This window comes from Rattus norvegicus, chromosome 14 (assembly GCF_021556685.1).
Source record: "Rattus norvegicus strain SHRSP/BbbUtx chromosome 14, alternate assembly SHRSP_T2T, whole genome shotgun sequence".
NCBI lineage: Eukaryota > Metazoa > Chordata > Mammalia > Rodentia > Muridae > Rattus > Rattus norvegicus.
The window spans coordinates 76,291,753-76,318,270 of NC_141547.1; the positions used below are offsets into that span (position 1 = coordinate 76,291,753).

The window sequence follows — 26,518 nt, forward strand, 5'->3', positions numbered from 1 at the left end:
TTTCTTTTCCCTAAAGATGGTGCATTTGATGCATGGAGCTTAGAGTGACACTAATACAACTCCTGGGGACCAAATGCCAAGGGATTCTGAGCAAAGTCATCTCCCATGTCCTCTCCCTTCTGCTTCCTGCTATCAGTCTCAGGCATATCCTCTGAATGATGATGTCCTCCCCTCTCCTATTGCAAAGTCAGCAGATCATGGGATAAAATTAACGGGTCCAGACTCCTGACTGAGCACCACTAAGCTACCCATTTACAAAGAAGAGAACAGGAAGTTCATTCATTGCAGTTTCTGAGACTGATGTGGCTCGCCTGGGAGGGCATGGAATCCTATCAGTGTCTGTGATTCAGTGGAGGTCATTTCAGGTTGGGTTGAGCTGGCTGAGCCGAGTGTGAGCTGAACTGAGTCTAACTGAACTGGGTTTGTTGGGTTGGCTTAAGATTAAGATTACGAAACAGAAAACAATAGCACAGTGAGGGAATGAGGGAAAATATCATATGGCATGACTAGAGCATGAAGCTTCCAGACTAGAGACCTGTTTTTGGAAAAATAATCCAAAGCCACCTCAAAGATGCAGAGATAATGCATGTGACAGCGGATTCTAATCTACAGGGAGCTGATGATGAGGGATTTTGAGTGAATACAGTTTGACTGAATACAGCAAACTGTATTCAGATGACTAATATTGTGGACAGCTCAGCAGAGTGGATGAGGGACGAGAAGAGAGGTATACTACGGCCTGGAAGAGGAGCCAAGAGTTAACATGATATTAACTTTTGCCAGTGGAAACTGTTTCCTGGACAGCAAATGTTGACTCAAGAATGAGAATGGAGCATCATATCCCAGAAGCATGTGCCGAGCCATACCGGATATTGCTCGTGACTATTCCCTCTCAACTATATAGATGGAAGAAGGAAAGCTAATCCCAAGGGAAAGCCCAGGACTCCCTGGAAACAACTCTAGACAATTCTATCAGGACAGTCTGTGGAATGGAGTGTGGAAATCAGACTCATTTTGATCATGGATAGCAGAATTGTTGTCAGGTTGATAAGTAACTTGAATGCTCTTATAAAAGGTTTTCTGCACATGTAGAGATGTATTGGAGAGATACAGCGGGGCCATGTTTTTAGTCTATAATTATGAGAGCCTTAAATAATGATTCTGGAGCCCAGTCCTTTACTTTGTCCGTACCCCCACCCTCCAAGTCACTACAGAAGTGACTTCTCATTCCAGCTACAGCCTGAATCAGATATTTAGAAAGTATCATCAATATTTGCTGGGAAATGTGGCCATTTCCTAACATTAGTATTCATTTCTTTGAGCTGTTGGCTTATTTCTGAATATTAATTTAAATCCTCTTCTAATTTTAATTAGAGTAGGATTTAATAGTGTTCTGTTCTACTTATTTTTCTTCCTTCCTCTAAGAAAGAATGTTAACTTGAGCAATCCAGGATTTAAAGTATCTGTATTTATTCTGGGACTTAACAACAATGAGTGGGGATTAATATTTGGATGGGGAATATAGAAGCTCATTCACTGTGCCTTTGGAAATTAATTAAAAATGTTTTAAGATTTTTTAATGGGCTACTTAGTTAAATCACCCTGAAATAATGAACCGGCATAAGTAGAGCTTAGTACCAGGCTTAGGTATATGAGTAGTTTTTCAATGCCTGGCTTGATCTCAACTTGACACACATTAGCTCCTTTCTCCTCCATTCCATTTCTGTCCCACAGTCTGTTTTCTCAGCCCTCTGTCCCTGCTCCACTCTCTCTGAGTGTGTGTGTATGTGTGTGTGTGTGTGTGTGTGTGTGTGTCTGTGTGTGTGTCTGTGTCTGTGTCTGTGTCTGTGTCTGTGTCTGTGTATCTGTGTGTGTATGGGTTACCATGCTGTGCATGGGTGTTGAGAGGATAACTTTGTATCAAGCTTGTACTCTCCACCTCAACACAAGGTCTCCCTGTCTCTCACTGATGCCTGTGGGAAGCTAGCTACCCAGCTTGTCTTCACCTCTCATGTCTAGGTTGGGCACTGAGGAATGACAGACACTTGTACTGTTGTGTTCATTTCCTATGTGGCTTCTAGGAATCCCAACTCAAATCCTTATGCCTCTGCAGCAAGCACCTGACCCAGTAACCCTTTAACTCCACATCCCCCTGTTTCACTTTAACTACAGCATCACCCATCTCCTACCTTTCTTCATGGCCCACTAGTCCGTGCCTATTGTATTCTTAAAGAAAAAATATTGGAATATGTAATTAGCAAGGAGTCTTTGCATATCTCTTTGAGGCAGTATGATACTTCAATCTATGTATTCAGTGCTCAGTAACCACATCTGAGCTGTCCAAAAGTCTGTATTGTTCTTCATCTCCAGGTCCCTTCCCCTAGTTTATGTATCTGATATAATTCAACACGTTTCTCAGAACTGAATCTTCTAGGTGTTACTTACATATCTCTCCTTCAAGCCTTTCTATCCTTTCAGGAGATGTGTCTGTATTTATAGTAAGAATCCGCAGTGTGATTAAACAGCTGCCTCCTTTTCTACTCGATCACACTTCGGTGTCTGCATCTGTGTTCCACCCACCAGGCTTATGTTAGGAATTTAAGACTAATGAATGCTCAGGAACCTAAGCTCATACCGTAGCCTGCGTCTCTCCAACTGACATGATCTAATGACACAAAGAAAATTGGATTGTTTTTAAACATGACAAACAAATCGTACATTCACTTTTGTCAATAGAATGAGTTGGGTTTTGTTCACTCGTGTATTGAAAATGCTCTTCTTGCATTTATTAAACCCCAAGTGAAAGCAATGGCAAGAAGACCGAATCTCAATAACTTAGAATTCACAAGTTCCCATTTTAAGGAATATACTGGTGGCCAGAACTGAACTGTAGTAACAAAAGCATAGTCTGATTCCACTGTTGTTATATGCGGGGAGTTTTCCTCCCTGTACTAGGAGTTTTGTTCAGTTTTCCTTTCTGCTGTGAAGGAGACAAAAGCATGAATCTATAAGGGGCAAGTCCTCCTCTCTGCCCACTTGCTTCAGCTTCTGAATGTCCCTGGGAATGACCTGTGATGTATAGCAAGGACGAAGTGTAGAAACAAAAAATGAGAACCAGACTGAGAAACTGTCATCTAAACAGACCTTTCTTTCCTTCTTTCTTTTTCTTTCTTTCTTTCTTTCTCTCTCTCTTTCTTTTTCTTTCTTTCTTTCCTTTCTTTTTATTCTTTAATCTTTCTCTTACAGTCCAATCATTAGGGTTAGTTGCATCTTTTCTCAATGGGCCAGACCAGGCAGTCCTATGCTGTATATGTGCCAAGGGCCTCATATCAGCTGGTGTATGCTGTCTGGTTGGTGGTTCAGTGACTGAAGGATCCCGGGTCCAGATTAGTTGAGACTGCTGGTCTTCCTATAGGGTTGCCCTTCTTGTTTCTTCAAGCTTTTCCCTAATTTCACCACAGGGGTCCTCAGCTTCTGTCCATTGGTTGGGTGTAAATATCTGCATCTGATTCTTTCTGCTGCTTATCGGGCTTCCTGAAGGGCAGCCATGTTAGACTCCTGTCTGTAAGTTCATCATAGCATCAGTAATAGTGTCAGACCTTGTGGTCTCCCCTTAAACTGGATCTCAATTTGGGCCTGTCACTGGACCTCCTTTCCTTCAGACTCTTCTCCATTCAAATTTTTCTTTAAAGCCTAGGATTTAACAAACATACCTGAAGCTTACGTCCAACAGTAAATTCCTCAAATAATCCTCATATAAATTTTTGGAAAGCTAGAATTTTATTAAACATATTGTCAAAAATAATTCCCTATACCTTTAAATATGCCACCTCCACCAACCCTTCTCCCTATTGTTTATGCACAGAGATAAGGATCATTGACTAGCAGCTTTCCAATCTTAGGCTGAGGTTTCTCATCTGGCATATGATGGTTTGAATGAAAATGGCCTCCACAGGCTCATATGTTTGAATGACTGGTCCCAGTTAGTAAAACTGTTTGGGAAGGATTAGAAAGTTTGGCCTTGGAGGAGGTGGGTCATTGGGGGTGGACTTTCAGGTTTCAAGTTCTGCGCCATTTTCAGTCTGATCTCTTACCTCCTACTTGTGGATCAAGATGTGAGCTCTCAGCTGTCCCTGTCACCATGCCTTTGCTCTGTCAGTATGGAATCTAACAGTCTGAAACTAAGCCCAAAGTAGACAATTTCTTTTATAAGTAGCTTTGGTCACAGTATTTTTCCATAGTAATAGAAAAGTAACTAAGACCTGGGGTGTCTCATCATGTGTCACCCTGCCTCAGGCACATTGAGTGGTACCTGCTCAGAGAACAAAATTAGTGTGGCAGGGCCTTTCCTCCGACTAGTCCCTCTTCCTGACTCCCTGAAAAGGAATAAAAATTCATGTCTAAGCTTCCCAGTCTAAAAAATATTGTGTTCTGATTTCTCTTTTAATCTTCTGTGACTTGAGAAATTAGATAACAGAATTACATAGGAAAGAAGGATTAAATGTTGTTAAAGAAAATTACAAAATACATCTAGAAAGACACTCAGGAAATATGTCTAGAAAGACACTCAGGATTAGATCAGAATAGTGAAAATACATTTGGAAGGCATCATCCTATGTAAATCAAATATTCAGTTAACATTTTTTAGCCTGCATTCTGGTCAGTGTTCCGATCCTTCTCTCAAAGGTGGAACTATCTCAAAGGCTGGGGTTCTGAATAAATTTTAAAAAAATGAAAATTATCTGAATACCAGCTTCCAACTCTCTGTTTTCTACCTGTGGTTCCAGTAGGAGTCAGTCACTTTACACTTCTTTTTCACACTGTGCTTTTCTTTTTTTTTTTTTTTTTTTTTTTTTGCCATAATGGACTGCACCCTCAAACCCTGAACTCAAATAGACTTATCCTTAATTCTAGAAAAGACAGGGTAAATTAAGATAAAGGTGACATCTCTGGGACCCCAGAGCTTATACTGTAATTAGTTTGGGGGTAGGAAGGCAACAAACCTGTGATGTCACAATCGGTAGGCAGAAGGAAGAAGAGTCAGGACTTCTGTGCTCCCACTGCTCGGCCAGAGGTAAATGGGCCATTGAGACTGTTCCTCAAGCTCGTTGACAAGTGTGGGGCCTGAGCTTTGTGAGGAAGCATAGATCACTATCTGAAGGCCACACAGAGTTGTGGGTAGACTATAAGGAAGGGCTATAAGGAAGGAAAACACCCCTGATGCCCTGATCCAATTTGTGTCTTGGGAATGTGGTATAGAGGAAGCCGACCATTGAGTTTACAGAACATCTTCAACGTACACTTTGTTTCATCATAAAGTTCCACAACCTTGTTGTATATATAGTAAGTTCTGATTATGTAAAAATTGAATAAGGGAGATGTACAATGTTCTGATAAGACTCCATCCTTTCAAGTCAATGTGGACCAGCTTTAATCTTCAAGAGCGCCTGGAAAAGACCTTTGTTGAAAAGGGGTGTGGAAGATATCACAATACAATAGGAATCAAAAAACTCTAGGGAACTTACATTAGAAAACCTCATTTATTTTCATTTTGTAGTATTCATTTTCAGATGCTTCTTCAGTGTTCTACAGTTTGAATAAACTTTTTCCTGTAAATGTAATGTGATTTATCTGGTTTGTTTGTTTCTATCTAGCATAACAACACTGAGGACCTAATCTGTATCAGGAACATTGCCAGGCAGTCTGGCAATAAAATCATAAAATCATAAAATCATAAAATCACTAGGTGACAGCCCTTCCAGTCATCACATTGAAGGAGATAACATGGTGCCACCTTTCCAAAAGTCAGACTGGATGCTTAGTCAGCAGTCCTTCCAAGACCACCAAGCTTGGCCAAGTAGTTTATTATGGGTTCCTGCCTCAGTCATGCAAGGAGGTAATGTGACCCGTGTGTGACTCAAAAGGCTGGATGACTGTTTTGCTATTCCTGGGGTCATCTTCAAGTCACCAATTTTCAATTTTACCAGTTACCAGTTTACTTAGATGAAACTCAAATAGTAGTCCATATACTGGGCAAGCAACGCATTCACAGTAGTAACTCTGTGGTAGGTATCTGCTCTACTGAAATTCTGTTGTTAAAGCAGACCCATAACGTTTCTTTTAAAACTTCAGCCTGTGAGATTCTGTTGAATGAGCTTATGCCCTGCAGACTCAGTTTTTTATCCTTACCCAGAATCCCAAACTCAATAGAATTTGGCTAACATTATGGAAAAATAGAACCAGAAACCCAAGAGCCTTCAGAACCTTCAAGAAGTTCGTGTTCTGCAGCGTGAACATTTTCTCCAAGTGCTGGCTGATATCTTCTCATTGCCCCTTAAGTCATTTTCCTTAGAGCCTTGTTACTCTTGGTTTAGAAAGGACTTCAATATGACTACCTTATAGACTGGCCAGCCCAGAGCACAAGTAAGAAGCTAGATTAGGAAGTTTTGGTCTTGGAGCAGGACAGCAGGTAATAGTGATGAAGATATAGAAGCAAAGAGGAAGAAGCCAAAAAATAAATTACAAAGCCTAATGGCTACCTCTTCTGAAAAAGCAGACATCCATCCAGACTCCAGACATCCACAGAGGAACCCCTCCAAAGGAGGATCTATAGTCAAGGACCAGATAACTACAGTTTGTGTTTAAATAAAGTTTTATTAGACCATGTCAGACTGGCTTGTCCAACCTGTTGCTGTGGGTTCTTCCACGCCTCCAAGCCAAGCAGAAGTTCTTGAGAAGAAAATCTTTAGGCCCATAAAGCACAAACATTTATGTAATGTCTCCTTATAGAAAAGTAAACCCAGAATCATCCAATGATTCTCTGGAACTGTCCAACTTAAAAGGATTTTTTTCATTCACATTAAATTAATTCAGTGGCTCACTCCAGCATGGCACCTCTGTATAGTAGGCATAGTTATCTTGTGTATTAGGGAGTCTTCCTTCTTCTATGGACCTTATATAGGCCTCCAGCAGAAAGAAGGTCTGGCCCAGATTAAAAGTGTGTGCCACAATGCCTGCATCTGGAAATTTGCTTTGTCCCAGGCTAGTCTTGAACTGAGAGATTTGCCTGCTTCAATCTGCTGGGGTTACAGGTATGTACTACCTTGCCAGGGCCTAAGCTTTTCATGGCCACTATGCCTCAAGATCTCTATGTCAAGATCCAGATCAGAAACCTGTGTCTTCCAGCCTTAAAATGTGGATCAATCCATTTCTGGGTTGTAGTTCATTCCAGAAGTAGTCAAGTTGAAAACCAGGACTAGTCATCACACCTTGCAACCATTGCCTTGCTACATCTAGACTCAGGACATCATTTTCTGAACAAAGATTCCCAAAACACTGTTCAGTCCTTAAACAAATGGTGGCACTTACAGTATAATCTTCCTTCATAAAACAACTACTAAAGTGAAGCCTACAGATGCTTCTGTCTGAAATATGCTCTCGTGACTTAAAGAAGAGATCTCCAACCACATGACCCAAATGAAGACGCTGTTTCCTCTGCTCGCCTTTTGGTTCTTTTTTTTTTTTTTTTTTCGGAGCTGGGGACCAAACCCAGGGCCTTGCGCTTCCTAGGTAAGCGCTCTACCACTGAGCTAAATCCTCAGCCCCCTCTGCTCGCCTTTAAGTCTCCAAAGCTCCCAGCACTAAGTCCCAGTGTGCAGTAGAAGCCTTTGTCTCCCTCTGACATCTTCTCAATGGGGCTGGGGAGCTCATTTACATTTTCAGTGCCACTCTGCCAGTCCCTATGAACTTACCTCATTCGCTTACATAAATGCTGAGATGAATAATAAATGGTGCCAATCACGAGATTTCACCTCCTATCACTGGGTTGAGATGAGTTCTAGAAAGAGGGGAGGGAGTGGTTAGAGCAAAAACAATACAATTTTCCCAAAGCATGAACTGTCTTTTTTTTAACTTTAGGGCATACCAAAATGTCTAATTGAATCATGGAGGAAAGCATTTTTTTTCTTTTCTAAGATGGGGAAACTATGAAGCACAGTGCTAAATGTGTGGAGTGGAATGCATCTGAGCTTAAATCTTAATAGTTGAGCCTTTTGGATAAAGCACACATATGCATTCACATACACATACACATACACATACACATACACATACACATACACATACACATACACATACACTAACATACACATACACAAAGAGTCGTTAGAATCACTTACTGCCAGGGGTAATTCTGTGGGTTGAGCACGTCTTAGCCATAATATTTGGACAAGAGTATTCTAAATCGGAAATTTTGTTTTCAATTACTCACTGAGCATCCCTGACTATTGTGCAGGCTGAAGCCCTTTGCTGTACTAGCAACCACTGGGGATGCTTGCTGTGTAGTGAAAAGGGTGTTGGAGGTAAGCTTGCTACCTGCCCTCTGGCTCCTCAAAGAACTCTACGGGAGGACTTTATTTCCTCTTCTAGCTGGACCTCTACATGCAGCAGATAGTACTATTCAGACTCCCATTCCTTCCTCCCTCTGTTCATATATATATATATATATATATATATATATATATATATTCAACTTAAATTTTTACATTTACATTTCTCTTTTATTTTTATTTATTAATTCTATTTTTTCTATTCACTTTACATCCCACTCACTTTTTATGTTCAGAGTAAAACTGAGAACTAAACGGCAGCCCTGTCACCCATAAAAGTTCTTCCTGCAACCTCCGTTGCCTTTGCTGATGGGCAGGAATCACTTCCTGGGAAGTCGTGAGAAAAGCTGCCTCCTTTTGCCATAGTTTGACCTTAGGCAGCTCCACACCAAATGCCTCATTAAAGCAAGCTTTATGCCTTAACTAGCGAGAGCCATCTCCTGTCGAGAGAGCTCCTAGTCACCACTGGGTGTAACCAAAGCCTGTAGCCAAAGGCTGGACCTCTCCAGCAAGGCGTGGATCCTTTCCCCAGGCTCATCAACTGCCAGAGAGCTGCCCAGGACTCCAAACATTTTAGGGGAAAGTATTTCTCAGCATACAAGATGCATTTTATGCTTTTATCAAAATAACAGCTTCTCTTTTTCCATTGCTGTGGCTAAAAGGCATCCTGGGAAGTGAGAATCCTGGATCCTGGGAGAAAGGAATGAGAAGCTGAGGAATGTTCTCTCTAGGACAGTACCTCACTGTGGTAAGAAAAACAGTGACATCAAACCATGCTGAGTAAAAAATTTGTTCTTTTCCTTTCAAGAGAAAATATCCAGCTCAGCAAACAAAGAGCCCTTCAAAATTTTAGGGACTTCTAATTACAACAAATACACTTGGCTACAAAGTGACAACTGCCCTAAGATTTACGACCTCCAGTTGCTTAGAAAATGCTAGTTCTTCAGCAGGATACTTTTGGAGACCTGGAGTCAATTTTTGTTGGTCTGTGAAGTTGAGAGTCTGGGGATTCCTAACAGTCAAATTAATTCAGTCAGTAATGACTGAAAAGAAAGACCCGGGTTTCATTTCTACATCTGCTGCTTTATGGCTGGCTAGGTTATCTTAGACAAACCTTAACCTATCTGAACTCCAGTTTTTCAAATGCACTTTGCCAAAATGGCCAGCCTTTAAAGTCAGGTTGAGGAGATAAGCGTGCAGTTTTAAGGTACCTCAGGCAGCATGGCTAGAGTAATGCCTTCATGTTTTTGCCCCCAGACAAATCACTTTAGAGCAGATATAGGACTGGCTCGGGACAATAACTTAAAAACCTAAGGAAGAAGTAATGAAGGCTGAGAAGGTTAGTTTGGAGAAGAAAGGGCTAAAGGGGTCATGAAAACATCTTCAAATAAGTGAAGTGGGAAACTTACAGGAAGCCGAGTTATGAACGAGAGCGGGAATCCACTATGACGGGGAGGTGGGCTTTAGTTTTGAATGGGGTGGGCATAGAATAAGAATTGAAAGCGGTCTGTGAAGTCGGACAGGTCTGAGTTCTTTTATGAGTTCTTTTATGAGTTTGGGAATTTTTGTTTACTTCCTGGGTTTTGATTTTAGTTTCTGAGAAAAATGGAGCCAATTATAATTCCGAGAGTCAATTGGTGAGATGAACAATAAGTGCTTGGTAGTATAAAACATTCCACCCTGGCTCGTGACAATAAAATGGGCTGTAACGTGACACTGTAGAATGGGCTGTGTGATTACGGTAATGGATATTCAAATTTTCTAGCGTGCACAAAAGCATCAGAGAAGTGGGGGGAAGGATTTCTGAGTTTTAGAGAAAAGGAGAACACAGATAGGAATCCCTCGTTATTGTGGTCCTCAATGACTTCTGTTGTCAACAATTTTCTTTTGGCTGTTGTGGTTGTTTTTTGACTAACAACTCCACTGAAATATAATTAATATATTCATAATTATTCACTTTAACAAAATGCTCCAGCCAGTGGATCTTAGTATGCCCAGAACTGTGCAACTCTCTGGTACCACTATTTGAGAACCCCTGCATCACCCATTACCCATTAAGGACTCCCACAGGGTTTTACATCCCATTTTTCCTCCTTCTCCTTCCTGGTAGTCACCAATCTTTCTGTCCCTCTGTTCCTTGTAGAGTAACACACTACACTACTTGGGCTTTTCTAAATTAAGTCAATTGCAGTGGGATGATCTACCTTAAATATGGGTAACACCATTGCATGGTTGGAATCCATGGGGGATCCACAGTGGGGTCCATAGGTGGGGTCCATGGTGGGGTCAATGGGTGGGGTCCATGGGTGGGGTCCATGAGTGGAGTCCATGGGTAGGATCCATGGGTGGGGTCCATAGGTGGGGTCCATGGGTCGGGGTCCTGAAGTGAACAAAAAGGAGTGAGCTGAGCACCAGTATGTGCATAGGCATGCTTGCCCTAATGCCCTGGCCCCATCTATGCTCTTTCTCTCCTTCAATCTCTCTCTTTTCTCTACATGACTGCAGCCATCTCTTGTTCCTTTGGTCATGTTTTCCCATCAATAGCCAAAATAAACTCTCTGGGCAGGCCCCATACCCAGCAGCAGATGAACAACACAACACACTCTCAATGGCAGTTTTGGTGCTGTGGTTTCTTCCTCCTCCTCCTCCTCCTCCTCCTCCTCTTCCTCCTCCTCCTCCTCCTCCTCCTTCTCCACCTCTTCCTCCTCTACCTCTTCCTCCTTCTTCCCCTTCCCCTTCTCCTCCTGCTTCCTCTTCCTCCTCTTCTCTTTCCCCTTCCCCTTCTCCTCCTGCTTCTTCCTCCTCCTCCTGTTCTTTCTCCTCTTCCTCCTCCTCAGTCTCCTCCTCCTTCTACCTCTTCCTCTTCTCCTGCTTCTTCTGCCTCCTCCTTTCTTCTTCCCCTTCCCCTTCTCCTTCTCCTACTTCTTCTTCCTTGTCCTCCTCATTTTCCTTCATTTTTTAACCCTACAGGTGTATATGCTGTGGTTCCCAATTTTTTATGCGACACATGTGTATGAACATGTGTCGCTACATCTATATGTATTCCTTGCACATTTTCTTTGACTCCTTTTTTTCTGTTTGTTTTGTTCTGTTCTGCCCAGTTAGTTAGTTTTATGTACTTTTTGTTTTACTATTTTTAAGTGCCTGTTTTCTAATGCAAAGAGAGAGAAAGGGAGTGGATTTGGGTAAGAGGGGAGAAGGGAAGGATCTGGGAGGAGGTGAGGACGGAAAACTGTAATCAGAATAGATTGTATGAGGAAAATATATTTTTTCAATAAAAATAATAGACAAATAAATAAACCCCTTCTTCTTTAAGCTGCTTTTGTTAGGTGTTTCATCACAACAAGAAAAGCAACCAACACAGAACCCGGGTACGTTTCACATATATGGACTGACTTTAAGTGCACACTCTCATTGTACAGCCTGTTCCTGCTCTTGCTGCCATTCTTGGAAGAAAAACTCATTTTAAATTTCTTTGCTAAATACACTTTGTGTTCTTGATTCCACTCACTGCTCTCCGCATGTTGCTGCCCCAGTGCCCCATAGACCTGGGGACTGTAGAACTAGCATAAGGTTTGGAATAAAAACCCTGAATTCCCCCCTTTTAGTCATTTGCAAAATTGTTGCCCAGTAATCAGAGCCCTTTGCTTGTCACTGTAAATGTCATGATCAGCCCGTGCCTCTCATCAAAAGAAATCATATGGCTTTGTGATTAGGCTGTGTTGGATCCGTAGATCAATTTCAGAAGTGTTCTTGTCCTGACGGTGTTGAGTTTCCTGCTGCATGGACATCCCCTCATTCGGATTCCTCTGTGACTTCTTAATATACTTAGCTTATAAAGTAACTGGATTCTATGTGGTATTTTTTGAACACATTTCATTTCAGTTGTTCCTCTCCACTCCCTTCTAGTCCTCCCTGCCCCAACCTGCTTCCTCCACCACCACCATGCTGGTACTCTCCTCCTCGGCCTTGTAATCTCTTGCTCATCTGTATCCCTAATTTCTCTCAACAGTGTTCTGGTTACCAGCCTGGCATTCTTACTAAATGTATTCTTAATATTTTTATTATTGTTACTGCTGTGGTGAATGGAGCTGTCTTCTTAGGCTTTTTGATGTTTCATTGCTAGCAAAACAGAAGTAGAACCCATTTTTACATAATGGTCTTGTGTCAGTTTAAGCTCTCAGTAAGAGCACAGCCATGTGTGTAGGACTATTAGCTGGATACTAGAGATCACTTGTAAAGCAAGTGCATTTTCAGAATCTTTTATCTCCTAAAATTGTTAGTGAGATTGGCACTTTAAGCCTATTTGAATCAGAAAATCATCTCAATTTTGCTGTTCATTTTTGAAGCCCATTGCAGAAGAGATGGGGATCTGAGTGACAGGTGGGGACAGACAGGTGAGACCAAATGCTCTGGCTGAAGACCTGGAAGTCAGAATACTGGTTCCTCTGCAAGGCCCTGCCAGACATGTGCAGTGTTATGCTATCTTTATGTCCTTTCATCAGAGTCTGTTGAGGAATGAAGCACTTTTATTAATTAGCAAGCTGGAACACTAGTAAACAAATGTTAAGTCTTTGGAACTGTTTTTCAGATTGTATTGAACCATGAGGAAATCAACAACTGTGGTTCAATCTCTGCTTCTTGTTTTTCAGTTTGGATATTTTCTCCCCAAACCACTTCTGTTCTTGTTCCCAAAGGACCTAATTCCATTTTCAATTTTAACACCATTCTCATTTTCAGAATCACTGGTACAGCACGCAGAAACAGAAATAGGGGCCACTGACTAATCCTGAAGCTATAATTGTCCAGGACATTCCCCTCCACAGAAGACAGACACACACACATGCACAGCTTGCCTTTTAGCCCTCCTCGCCTTGGCCCAGCCACTGGTTTGCATTTCTTTCTTCCCACATCCTATACAGAAAGGAACTTTCTGGTGCATCCCTTGAGCTCAGAGTGAGGTGGTTTGTTCAAATGGCTCTCAAATGAGTCTTAGAAAAACTTTCCTTTGAGTCTCTGATCTGCCCTCAGTCCTCAGACAGCTTTACAAATAGAACTGCCTCGGTGTGCTTTTCCAAAGCATCTCTTGTGACATTTCTTGTGGGAAATAATTCTACCAGAAATCAACAGAGTAACTGAGCACCTGCTGAGTGGGAGGCTCTGGCAGATGTTGTGGGCCATGCAGAGAACAAAGCTTTGGATCTGCCCAGGGATGTAATTTAGGTGACAAACAGAAGACGCACAGCCATTGACCAAGCCTTACATATGCCAGGAATGGTGCTTTGATGACAGTAACCCATTCCATGCAACAAATCCATTTGTCAGCACCTGTGTTGTCTTCTTCAACAAAAGTGAGCTAATCAACTGGTTCAAGGTCACCTAACCAATACAACGCTAATATCTGAGTTGTCAGATACCAGCATCTGTACGTGTGACCACGCATTTTGCTGAATATATCCTTGGGTTCCATCATGTTAATTCCAATAAATCTTGGATGAAAATAATTTAAAATAATATATATATTCCAATTACTGCTTAAACAATACAGTATAATGGTTCTTTCATAGTCTCTATTAAATTAAGTATCAGACATCAAGTATATGTAAAGGTATATGTAAGTTGTATTAATTATTATGCTATTTGACATAAGGGATAGAGTACCATACAGCTTGGTTGGGGGTGGGGGTGGGGGGCTTGAAACCCTTTATGTCTGGTGGAATATATGCCTAGCCTGTCCTGCACCCAAAGTGCTACAGAGTAATCCATAGATAGAATTTGTCACTCTTCCAGCAACATAGGGGAACTTTAGGCTGCAATAGTCATTTATGGAAGCAAAGCTATGGTAGATTTGACTTATCTGCCAAAAACTGAGCCTGAGTTAAAACCAACACTAAGCAGTTCTAAACCTGAATGACACTTTAGAGACAGGGGCTCCAGGCATCCTGATGGGGTAAGGCTGAGCAGTAGCTGGTTTGCCTTTCTGAACAGCCAAGAGCAAATATGACAAGTGGCCTTCTACACTGAGTCAGTTTTGCCATGAGAAAACCTGTCTGATGAGAATTTAAAAGCAGTGTAATGAGCTAGAAAGGGGTAAAATGGATGTTGTTATTTATTTAATGCCTCCAGGAGATGGACTGAGAAACCAGCACTTTACCAGATACCCCAAGAAAGAAATCATGGCAGTACTGAGAAATCTAGGCAGGAAGTGGCAGGAAAAGGCAACAGAAAACCCCCAAATCCCTGGGATAAAGCCTTCTTACTAGAAATAAGGGCAGAAAGAACATGCTTGTGGCAGAAGAGAAACAAGTGAAGATATAAAGCCCAGGAGGTGAACAAAACAGGGTCTATGAAGTCATAGGAGCCATGGCCTGGCACCCTACATTCCATGGCTCAGGATTCCTGTGCATTTTCCTGCATGATGTCTGATACAGAGGCAAGGCAGGGTCCTCTGTCTTATGAATAATTCTCCAGTCAATGCTGCTTATAAAAGGAAGGTGATGAGAGATACCCAGTTATGCATATATGAGAGGAATCGTCCCTTGGACCGGAGGTATGGTAGGCACACTGAGGCATGTTTTTCTTAAATTATTTCATTTGTATTTCAGGTAGAACTTGAACATTGGGTGGATCTACATTTCATAACCACAGCACCTGGGACCAGGAAAAGACTGAGAAGACGAACCATTTAATCATGGTTACAGTCGAGAATGGCATTTTGATCTCTGTCTAATTAACATTCCTACCTTTATCTCTATGTATCAGCTCACACCTAATATTTACATCTAAGTTGCTTAAATCAGAGTTTATGAGAACTTCTAGTAACTTTCTGAAATACATACCTATGTAATGACTAGAGTGGACACTTCTATTTATAGGCTGGGAGAGAAAGAGGATAGACAGTAGGTCAGTTGAGATACAGGAAGATAATGTAGGTCTTGCATACCTGAGTCTGGTCTTGGTGATATTGGATAATAGGTATTAATAATAATAATAATAATAATAATAAGTACAAGTTCAAATTCAGACATTTTAGGTAAAGACAAAGATTTTAAAATATATGGTTCCCTTTCTATTATCCTTTTCAACTTCTAGACTTTCAAGGAAACTTGGTAGATTCAATCTCATCCTTCACTCTTCAGCTTTCTTGGGTCCTGAAACTGTTGGATGCGAGCCACACTGAGCTCAAGTGACCCTCACCAACCTTAAAGAGGGCTTTGTTGCCCATCTCTGAAGTTCATATCTAATTATCAGTGCAGTTACCAAAAGAGACAGCCTGTTCTAGTGCTCTGTGAAAAATCTCCCATTTACTTAAGAAAACAGAACTTCCTTCTGGACATGTAACCATAACCAGCCTCATGAGCAGCTTCACTACAAAGGGGCCTACTCTGGTCCGCAAAGATGTTAGACATTGCATTGTTTACATCCACTACACAGTAGAGAAGTCCAAAGAGAGTGCCAGGCAGCTCTGTCACAGTGTCTTAGGGTTTTATTGCCGTGATTAGATGCCATGATCATGGCAACTCTTATAAAGAAAAAGATTTGACTGAGACTGGCTTACAGTTCAAAGGTTTAGTCTGTTATTGTCAAGGCAGAAAACATGGTGGCATGCAGGTCAACATGGTGCTGGAGATGAAAGTTCTACATCTGGATATTTAGGCAGCAGGAAGCAAGAATGGGCCACTAGGCGTGGCTTGAGCTTCTGAAAGCTCAAAATCTGCACCAAGTGACTCACTTCCTCCAATAAGGTTACACCTACTCCAACAAGGTCATACCTCCAATCCTGCCACACTTTATGAGCCCATGGAGGCCATTTTTATTCAAATCACTACACACTGCAACATCTTCTACTCACTGGTATGATTTTTACCACGAAAGATACAAAAGCCAGAAAAGAGCATCTCCTTTTAAACCGACTGTGACTTAAGGTTTTGCCCACCGATATGCATCATCTGTTTCCTTGCTTGGTGCAGTTGATGGAGCTTCTACCATCTATCTACATTTCAAACAACTATTACCAACGAAAATTGGCATGTAGGATGATGTCATTACGCAGCATGGCAGATCCGGGATAAAGCCTATCATTGGATGAGAAGGAAGGGTAGAAAGCAGAAAAAATCTAGGAAGGAGGGAGGAGGAAGAGAAGTGAGAGAATCGAGACCATGGAGATGACGGCGCAGGATGATCCAGATCCAGATGGACTAGGTCAATTTTATCTAGTCTAGGTGGGCGGTTTATATTGTTATTTATTGGCAGTGAATTTATTGTGTGGATGTATTGTGGATCGAGAATTTAACATATAAATCTGATTCCTGGGTTACAGTTTGTTGAGTCTTGATTTTTAAAGGGTAGTTGGGAGTTTAGAGTTTAACTATAACTAGGAGGCAGTTGCTGGGAGTGTGGACTGAGCAGGGAGCAGGGAACAGGGAGCCAAATAGGCCAACCCATGCTGGACTTCTAGAACCGTGATTTTACTGGGTAGCTGAAACCAAAGAGTTTGCAGCTAGCAGAGAGCCGCTGGGAGAGATATTAATCCAAGATAAATTAACGTGAGTTCAAACGGCCCGCCGAAGCCAGACCTAGTGAAGGAGCACAACCACCAGGGTATGGGAGGGAATCGTTCCGCTGCTTTTTATTTTTACCACAACATTGCCACAAACATTTAATTTTCTTATATTAGCCCCAAACAAATTTCAAAGTTAAGAGCATATTAAATTTAACAATAAAATTTTAGATAGGTACCTTTTCAGCTAGATATTAGAGAAAGAAATCTTAACTGGGACGTATGATTGATGCCCTTATGATTGTCTGAGAAATTAAATTAAAAGATCATTTGAAAAATGGAAAAGGGTTAAAATAGGACATCTACATTGGCCTTAAATTACTGCATAATTCTGTCTCTTTGCACTGTCTCTAGTGTTACCTCTGAATCCCTCTATCTGCCCTTCTTTCTATCTTATTAGCCATAGTTCTCCACCATTTACCATCTGCATTAATCAATAATTATGTATAAAAGTAACCACCTGATTATCTCTTTATTCTTATTTTAACCTCGTTTTAAACTTTTTATTGTTTGTGAGTTTCACAACATACACCCCCATTCTGATCATCTCCTCCTCCCTCTATATTTGCCCTCTGCCTTTGCAAACTCCTTTACATTAAAAAACACATAACAACAACAACAACAAAAGCATAGAAAACATCTCATCATGGAAGTTGTAGTATGTCACAGTGTGCCCTACACTATTCCCCTCTGTCTACATATCTTCACTTACAAATATTCATTGCAATGACTCATTGGTCTGGTTCAAGATCTCTGGCTTCTGTGACACTGTCAATATTGGATCCTCATCAGGATTCCTCCAGGTTATTCTGTTGCTGCCCTGTGTTGTGGACATCCTTCAGCTATGAAACAGCAGGACTGGTCCTTTCATGTGTACCAACCATTCGCATATGATATTGATTTGGGGGTGGGCCATCTCCGAGCCTGCGCCTTGGTAAGAGCAAAGCTTGTCAGACTCTCCCTCACCCATACCACCAGTGTGAGCTCTCCAGCACTGCTTTGGCTAGGCCACCCAGTGCCACCATCAGCAGGAGACAGGGTCAACTCTCTTGCTCTCATGCCCTCTGGGCCAGATCACCTGCACCCACATCTCCAGAGCCAATTTCTGCTGTGTTGTCCAGGCAAGGTACATAGCCCAGAGTTCTGCAGCCAGAGAGGAACAAGGCCTGCTCATCTACTCTCATGACCCCAGGGCCAGCTCTCCCAACTGCCACAGTGGTTGATGGGATAGCGAGTATCACCTCCATTCCCATGTCATCTCAAAATAGACAAGTGGCTGGGACAGCTCCCCTGCACTTTTGCCCTCAGGCTGGCTCACCCATCCCCTTTGACCAGGAGTAGCCCTTCTGTGTTGCCCAGATGATGAAGAGCAGAACTCACTCTCCTGAATGCAGCAGCTAACAAGGGGCAGAACCTTGTGACCTTGGGGCCAATTTTCCTTCGTTCTTGCTCTTAGGGTTGGTTCACCTGAGACCACATAACCAGGGTCAGCTCTTCCTATGGAGTTGGGAACCCCTTCATCTCCTTCAGTCCTTTCTCTAACTGCTCCATTGGGGTCCCCATGCTCAGTCCAATGGTTAGCTGCAAGCATCCTCATCTGTATCAGTAAGGCTCTAGCAGAGCCTCTCAGGAGACATCCATATAACGCTCCTGTCAGCAAGCACTTCCTGACATCAGCAAAAGAGACTGGGTTTAGTGGCTGCATATGGGATGGATGCTCAGGTGGGGCAGTCTCTGAATGGTCTTTCATTCAGTCTCTGCTCCACTCTTTGTCCCTGTATTCCTGTGACTATTTTGTTCTCCCTTCTAAGATAATATTTCATTGAGGCTGGCTTATACTTCAGAGGTTTAGTTCATTATCATCATGGCAGAAAGCATGGTGGCATGTAGGCCAACATGGTGCTAGAAAAGGAGATGAGAGTTCTACATCTGGATATATAGCCCTCAGGAAGAGACAGTGGGTCACTAGGCCTTGTTTGAACTTCTGAAAGCTGAAAATCTGCACCAAGTGACTCATTTCTTCCATCAAGGTCACCCCTTCAATTTTGACACACCTTATAGCCTATGGAGGCCATTTTTATTCAAACCACCACATAGGGCAACATCTACTCATTGGCATGATTTTTAGCATCAAAGACACAAAAGCCAGAAAACAGCATCTCCTTTTTAAACCTATTATGACTTAAAGTTTTGCCCACCAATGTACATCATCTGTTTCCTTGCTTGGTACAGTTGATGGAGCTCCTACCAACTATCTACATTTCAAACATCTATTACCAAAGATAATTGACAAAAACATTTTATTTTCTTATACTAGCCCCAAACAACTTTCAAAGTTAAAAGCATATTATTAAACTGTACTATACAGCTTTGAAGAGCTCCTAAACAAAGTGGTCCCCTGTGACAGCTGCCCAGACCAGGGACAATTCCACATTCTCTAGTTGTAATATGAGCCACGCCTTGACACCTGACCTCTGCCATGGCAAAACCATAGACTGACATGGCCCTCAGCAGCAGCTCGGGCTGGGACCGCATCATGGCCCCAGGTAGCAGGGTTGGCCACTCAGAACTGGCTGCTCTTCCCCACCCTCAACTCTCCAATTCCATCTCTCTTCATAATGCTCAAGTTTGTGCACTTCTTTCTCTCCCATCTGACTACCACATACTCCAACATTGTGGTACATCCTGCTGCAGGCTGACCACGCAGCCGGTAGGCCTCCATCCATGGGGCATAGCTTGTTGGCAAGCAGGTATCTATGGCCCACCTATGCTGTGCATTAGAAAGCAGGTCGGCTTATAGGTCTGTCTTCCTCCTTCTGCCTTGCACTGCCTGGATTTGATTTGACTTGACTTTTATGAGTCGTGGGCATTAAAAAAAAAAAAGCTTTGGCCACCAAGTCAGACATCAAACAAAAGACTGCCAACTGCTCTGTCCCTCCCTAATAGAAGGACAACACCACCAAAGAGGTGTCTCTTTGCCCATTGACAGGGGTTCTAAACTCACTATTTTCCAGTAATAGGCTCGGCAAGTATTCATAGCATCAGTCTGTCTCTGGTTGAGTAGCAATACCCAGCCAACAATGTTCTCAGGTAGAATCAAGACACATGAAGAGAAACTGATAGTTTAATGAAAGATAGCACAATGAGGCAGACGGATCAGGGATGAGGACTACCTGACAAGGAGTCAGGGTGGACGAGGACCAGATAGTCAGAGGATGAAGAGATACAGACAGCAAAGAGCTAAAAGGCAGGAAATGTGAAAAGAGTCAGAGTCTGATTGCTGTGGAAAGGTATGTGCAGACCCAGGTTTTAAACCTTGGTCTGATTCCCCTTTTGATGCCATTATTGTTTAACAAATCACGTGTGTAAACTGCAATCTCCCGTATGCATGCACGTGCGACACAACCATAAAATGTTCAGAAAAGCTGGATTCAGATTCTCACACACTGGCAAATACTGATGTCACTCAAAACACTGAAAATATCAGCGCAGACTAGAGTAATTGTCAGTTTATGCTACAAGCATGAGCACTGGGATACCATGTGGCAAGATGTGGAAAAGTTCCTACTGGGGGAAGAACTGGGTGCCTAAAAGAAAAAGGAGACCCCTTTGAGACAATGAAAGGAACCCAGGAGAAATGCACTCATTACTGGGAGAGCGGCCTTTTCTATTTTATATGTTGCCATCCCAGGTGACAACAGCTGAGAATTTCATTCATTATCCAACTCGGATTAGAATCAAGCATCTACACTGACTGCCGAGCTAATACATCTTTGCATCGGGTCTTCTAAACACAGCCTATTGAAAGTTGCTTTAATTGGCATTTCATTAGACGGTTAATACCGACTTACCAAAAATAGCCTGGGAGGGAAGCAGATAAGACATAAAGGGAAAATGCATTCTAATCATGCAGATTCTCTCCTTTTCTTTGAGCCTCTTCTTGGGAGCTGCGTTAGCACCATATACCTTCGCCTTCAGCATGTCTCTCTGGTGGTCTCCATTGTCCTAGCTTTCTGTCTTTTTTTTTATTTTAGCTTATTCCTTTTTTATTATTATTAACTTGAGTATTTCTTGTATACATTTCGAGTGTTATTCCCTTTCCCGGTTTCCGGGCAAACATCCCCCTGCCTCCTCCCCTTCCTTATGGGTGTTCCCCTCCCCATCCTCCCCACATTGCCGCCCTCCCCCCAACAATCTAGTTCACTGGGGGTTCAGTCTTAGCAGGACCCAGGGCTTCCCCTTCCACTGGTGCTCTTACTAGGATATTCATTGCTACCTATGAGGTCAGAGTCCAGGGTCAGTCCATGCATAGTCTTTAGGTAGTGGCTTAGTCCCTGGAAGCTCTGGTTGCTTGGCATTGTTGTTCATAATGGGTCTCGAGCCCCTTCAAGCTCTTCCAGTTCTTTCTCTGATTCCTTCAATAGGGGACCTATTCTCAATTCAGTGGTTTGCTGCTGGCATTCGCCTCTGTATTTGCTGTATTCTGGCTGTGTCTCTCAGGAGCGATCTACATCCAGCTCCTGTCGGCCTGCACTTCTTTGCTTCATCCATCTTGTCTAATTGGATGGCTGTATATGTATGGGCCACAGGTGGGGCAGGCTCTGAATGGGTGTTCCTTCTGTGTCTGTTTTAATCTTTGCCTCTCTATTCCCTGCCAAGGGTATTCTTGTTCCCCTTTTAAAGAAGGAGTGAAGCATTCACATTTTGATCATCTGTCTTGAGTTTCATTTGTTCTAGGCATCTAGGGTAATTCAAGCATTTGGGCTAATAGCCACTTATCAATGAGTGCATACCATGTGTGTTTTTCTGTGATTGGGTTAGCTCACTCAGGATGATATTTTCCAGTTCCCTCCATTTGCCTACGAATTTCATAAAGTCGTTGTTTTTGATAGCTGAGTAATATTCCATTGTGTAGATGTACCACATTTTCTGTATCCATTCCTCTGTTGAAGGGCATCTGGGTTCTTTCCAGCTTCTGGCTATTATAAATAAGGCTGCGATGAACATAGTGGAGCACGTGTCTTTTTTATATGTTGGGGCATCTTGAGGGTATATGCCCAAGAGAGGTATAGCTGGATCCTCAGGCAGTTCAATGTCCAATTTTCTGAGGAACCTCCAGACTGATTTCCAGAATGGTTGTACCAGTCTGCAAATCCACCAAAAATGGAGGAGTGTTCCTCTTTCTCCGCATCCTCGCCAGCATCTGCTGTCACCTGAGTTTTTGGTCTTAGCCATTCTCACTGGTGTGAGGTGAAATCTCAGAGTTGTTTTGATTTGCATTTCCCTTATGACTAAAGATGTTGAACATTTCTTTAAGTGTTTCTCAGCCATTCGGCATTCCTCAGCTGTGAATTCTTTGTTTAGCTCTGAACCCCATTTTTATTTATTTTTTTTTACTGTTTTTGTCATTTATTTTTTTTGTGAGTTCTTTTTTTTAATTTTTTTTTAATTTATTTAATACATAATAATAATTCTTTGGTTTCCGGGTAAACATCCCCCTCCCCCTCCCCTTCCTTATGGGTGTTCCCCTCCCAAACATCCCCCCATTGCCGCCCTCCCCCCAACAGTCTAGTTCACTGGGGGTTCAGTCTTAGCAGGACCCAGGGCTTCCCCTTCCACTGGTGCTCTTACTAGGATATTCATTGCTACATATGAGGTCAGAGTCCAGGATCAGTCCATGCATAGTCTTTAGGTAGTGGCTTAGTCCCTGGACGCTCTGGTTGCTTGGTATTGTTTTATATATGGGGTCTCGAGCCCCTTCAAGCTCTTCCAGTTCTTTCTCTGATTCCTTCAACGGGGGTCCTATTCTCAGTTTAGTGGTTTGCTGCTGGCATTCGCCTCTGTATTTGCTGTATTCTGGCTGTGTCTCTCAGGAGAGATCTACATCCGGCTCCTGTCGGTCTGCACTTCTTTGCTTCATCCATCTTGTCTAATTGGGTGGCTGTATATGTAGGGGCCACATGTGGGGCAGGCTCTGAATGGGAATTCCTTCAGTCTCTGTTTTAATCTTTGCCTCTCTCTTCCCTGCCAAGGGTATTCTTGTTCCCCTTTTAGAGAAGGATTGAAGCATTCACATTTTGATCATCCGTCTCGAGTTTCATTTGTTCTAGGCATCTAGGGTAATTCAAGCATTTGGGCTAATAGCCACTTATCAGTGAGTGCATACCATGTATGTCTTTCTGTGTTTGGGTTAGCTCACTCAGGATGATATTTTCCAGTTCCCTCCATTTGCCTACGAATTTCATAAAGCCGTTGTTTTTGATAGCTGAGTAATATTCCATTGTGTAGATGTACCATATTTTCTGTATCCATTCCTCTGTTGAAGGGCATCTGGGTTCTTTCCAGCTTCTGGCTATTATAAATAAGGCTGCGATGAACATAGTGGAGCACGTGCCTTTTGTATATGTTGGGGCATCTTTTGGGTATATGCCCAAGAGAGGTATAGCTGGATCCTCAGGCAGTTCAATGTCCAATTTTCTGAGGAACCTCCAGACTGATTTCCAGAATGGTTGTACCAGTCTGCAATCCCACCAACAATGGAGGAGTGTTCCTCTTTCTCCGCATCCTCGCCAGCATCTGCTGTCACCTGAGTTTTTGATCTTAGCCATTCTCACTGGTGTGAGGTGAAATCTCAGGGTTGTTTTGATTTGCATTTCCCTTATGACTAAAGATGTTGAACATTTCTTTAGGTGTTTCTCAGCCATTCGGCATTCCTCAGCTGTGAATTCTTTGTTTAGCTCTGAACCCCATTTTTTAATAGGGTTATTTGTCTCCCTGCGGTCTAACTTCTTGAGTTCTTTGTATATTTTGGATATAAGGCCTCTATCTGTTGTAGGATTGGTAAAGATCTTTTCCCAATCTGTTGGTTGCCGTTGTGTCCTAACCACAGTGTCCTTTGCCTTACAGAAGCTTTGCAGTTTTATGAGATCCCATTTGTTGATTCTTGATCTTAGAGCATAAGCCATTGGTGTCTTGTTCAGAAAATTTTTTCCAGGGCCCATGTGTTCCAGATGCTTCCCTAGTTTTTCTTCTATTAGTTTGAGTGTATCTGGTTTGATGTGGAGGTCCTTGATCCACTTGGACTTAAGCTTTGTATAGGGTGATAAGCATGGATCGATCTGCATACTTCTACATTTTGACCTCCAGTTGAACCAGCACCATTTGCTGAAAATGCTATCTTTTTTCCATTTGATGGTTTTGGCTCCTTTGTCAAAAATCAAGTGACCATAGGTGTGTGGGTTCATTTCTGGGTCTTCAATTCTGTTCCATTGGTCTATCTGTCTGTCTCTGTACCAATACCATGCAGTTTTTATCACTATTGCTCTGTAATACTGCTTGAGTTCAGGGATAGTGATTCCCCCTGAAGTCCTTTTATTGTTGAGGATAGTTTTAGCTATCCTGGGTTTTTTGTTATTCCAGATGAATTTGCAAATTGTTCTGTCTAACTCTTTGAAGAATTGGATTGGTATTTTGATGGGGATTGCATTGAATCTGTAGATCGCTTTTGGTAAAATGGCCATTTTTACTATATTAATCCTGCCAATCCATGAGCATGGGAGATCTTTCCATCTTCTGAGGTCTTCTTCAGTTTCTTTTTTCAGAGGCTTGAAGTTCTTATTGTACAAATCTTTTACTTGCTTGGTTAAAGTCACACCGAGGTACTTTATATTATTTGGGTCTATTATGAAGGGTGTCGTTTCCCTAATTTCTTTCTCGGTTTATTTCTCTTTTGTGTAGAGGAAGGCTACTGATTTATTTGAGTTAATTTTATACCCAGCCACTTTGCTGAAGTTGTTTATCAGCTTTAGTAGTTCTCTGGTGGCACTTTTGGGATCACTTAAATATACTAGCATAGCATCTGCAAACAGTGATATTTTGACTTCTTCTTTTCCGATCTGTATCCCCTTGACCTCCTTTTGTTGTCAGATTGCTCTGGCTAGAACTTCAAGAACTATATTGAATAAGTAGGAGAGAGTGGGCAGCCTTGTCTAGTCCCTGATTTTAGTGGGATTGTTTCAAGTTTCTCTCCATTTAGTTTAATGTTAGCAACTGGTTTGCTGTATATCCTAGCCTTCTGTCTTAACACCATGGTTGGAGGCTCTCTTATCCACCAACCAATACTATTGATGACACACCATAGATATCTCCTTGCTACTCACAAGCTTGCATTGTTTCTGTTTACTCCAGTTCTGAATAACTACATTTTCATGTCTGCCCTTTGAGAACTATTTACAGATCCTGTATCTGAGAGGCTTCATTATAGTCAACTCTTGTTTCATAAACAGATTCTCCCTGCCCATCTGGTATGAGAAAGTGAAGGGGTTCCAAAACAGGCAGCCTATAGGAGTTTCTTTGTCTAGTTGGCAAAACCAGTAATTAACAACACACAACACACACATGTACACGCGCGCACACACACACACACACACACACACACACACACTTCACAAAAACACACTTCATAAAAACTTGGTTTGTGAACTGCTTCAGAACTGTAAAGAAATGGAGAGAAAAACAAACACAGCATGGGAGAAGGTCATTTTCAGAGGTTTTCAATTTGCCATACCCAAAATACAGGCAGTCTCATGACATGAAAATGATTAGTTTTGTTTTTATTTTTTCTTTATACTTGAGATTCTCATACTGTATACAATAAAAAATGATCATTTATACCTCCCATTTCCCCAGTTTCAGCTTCCTGCACATCCCAACAGGTCCTCCTCCCAACTTTATGTCAGCATGAGAGAGAGTTTGAGCAAGATGAGTTCATTTGCATACTGTCTTCACATTATAATCATATAATTGCCTTTCTCCTGAAGCCACAAAGAGCCATTGAAAGTTTAAAATTAGAATTTATTTAATTGGTTTTTGGTTCTTTCTCCAATGTTTTATCTTGCTTGGCCCCACACTCTTGCATTTCCCGTGCCTTGCTACCACACAGACCACATGATCATTCTTATCTCTCTGAAGCAAGTAGGGATAGTGAGGTCACTAAGGTATGACCCCTAGGGACCCAGAGGCCAGCATACATCGAAATCACCATCTCTGTCATCATGGCAACCACTCTGTTTGTTGAACACTTATGGAAGCTGTTGGGGGTATAGTACAGTGTGTTTGTTTCACCAGCCCTATGCATGAAGCTTCATATCTACTGTATGACGTAGAAATTATTCTGTTCCACAGACAAGCACTGGAGTCCTCACAGAATCCTGACGGTTGGTCAAAGATGTCCAGTTGAATGATACCTATTTCTGCTAAAACCTGAACCATAGTCTGGGGGCCCAGGGAAGACACTGGATTGAGCAGAAGTGTATTGACTTGCAGATAGCCTAATAGTCTGACTACTGTGAGGTGCTGGTGTGCTAGACTCCTCCATCCTGGCTTACTTTCAAATATCCTTCCTATGAGGAAAAGGGAACAGCAGGGAGGACTGCATGTGTTGAGTCCACATAAGATGGTCAAAAAATAAAATAAAATAAAATAAAGAGCTAACGTCTGATGCCAGCTGGGTGTAGAAGCGTCAGCTACACTCTCTCAAAGAAACAAACAGGAAGATGCACAGGGGCTGATT

The 26,518-nt window shown here is 42.1% G+C and overlaps 1 protein-coding gene across 10 annotated transcripts in view; it reads right to left on the reverse strand.

Annotated features, from left to right (window-relative positions):
- The window catches only part of LOC120096631 (uncharacterized), a 102,268-nt gene that overhangs the window by 26,465 nt on the left and 49,285 nt on the right, over nt 1-26,518 (reverse strand). For 6 of the 10 annotated variants that reach the window (XR_015637089.1, XR_015637091.1, XR_015637090.1 and 3 more), the window contains 2 exons: nt 10,592-10,767; nt 6,644-7,837 (listed from right to left, as the gene is read on the reverse strand). Coding sequence is in view for 3 of the 10 variants with exons in the window: in XM_087584565.1 (XP_087440691.1) it covers nt 7,798-7,837; nt 10,592-10,767 (216 nt within the window). In the remaining 7 variants the exon portion in view is untranslated. Of the gene's footprint in view, nt 1-6,643; nt 7,838-10,591; nt 10,768-26,518 lie in introns of those variants that run through there. The other 4 variants (XR_015637095.1, XR_015637093.1, XR_015637094.1 and 1 more) reach the window with 1 other exon arrangement.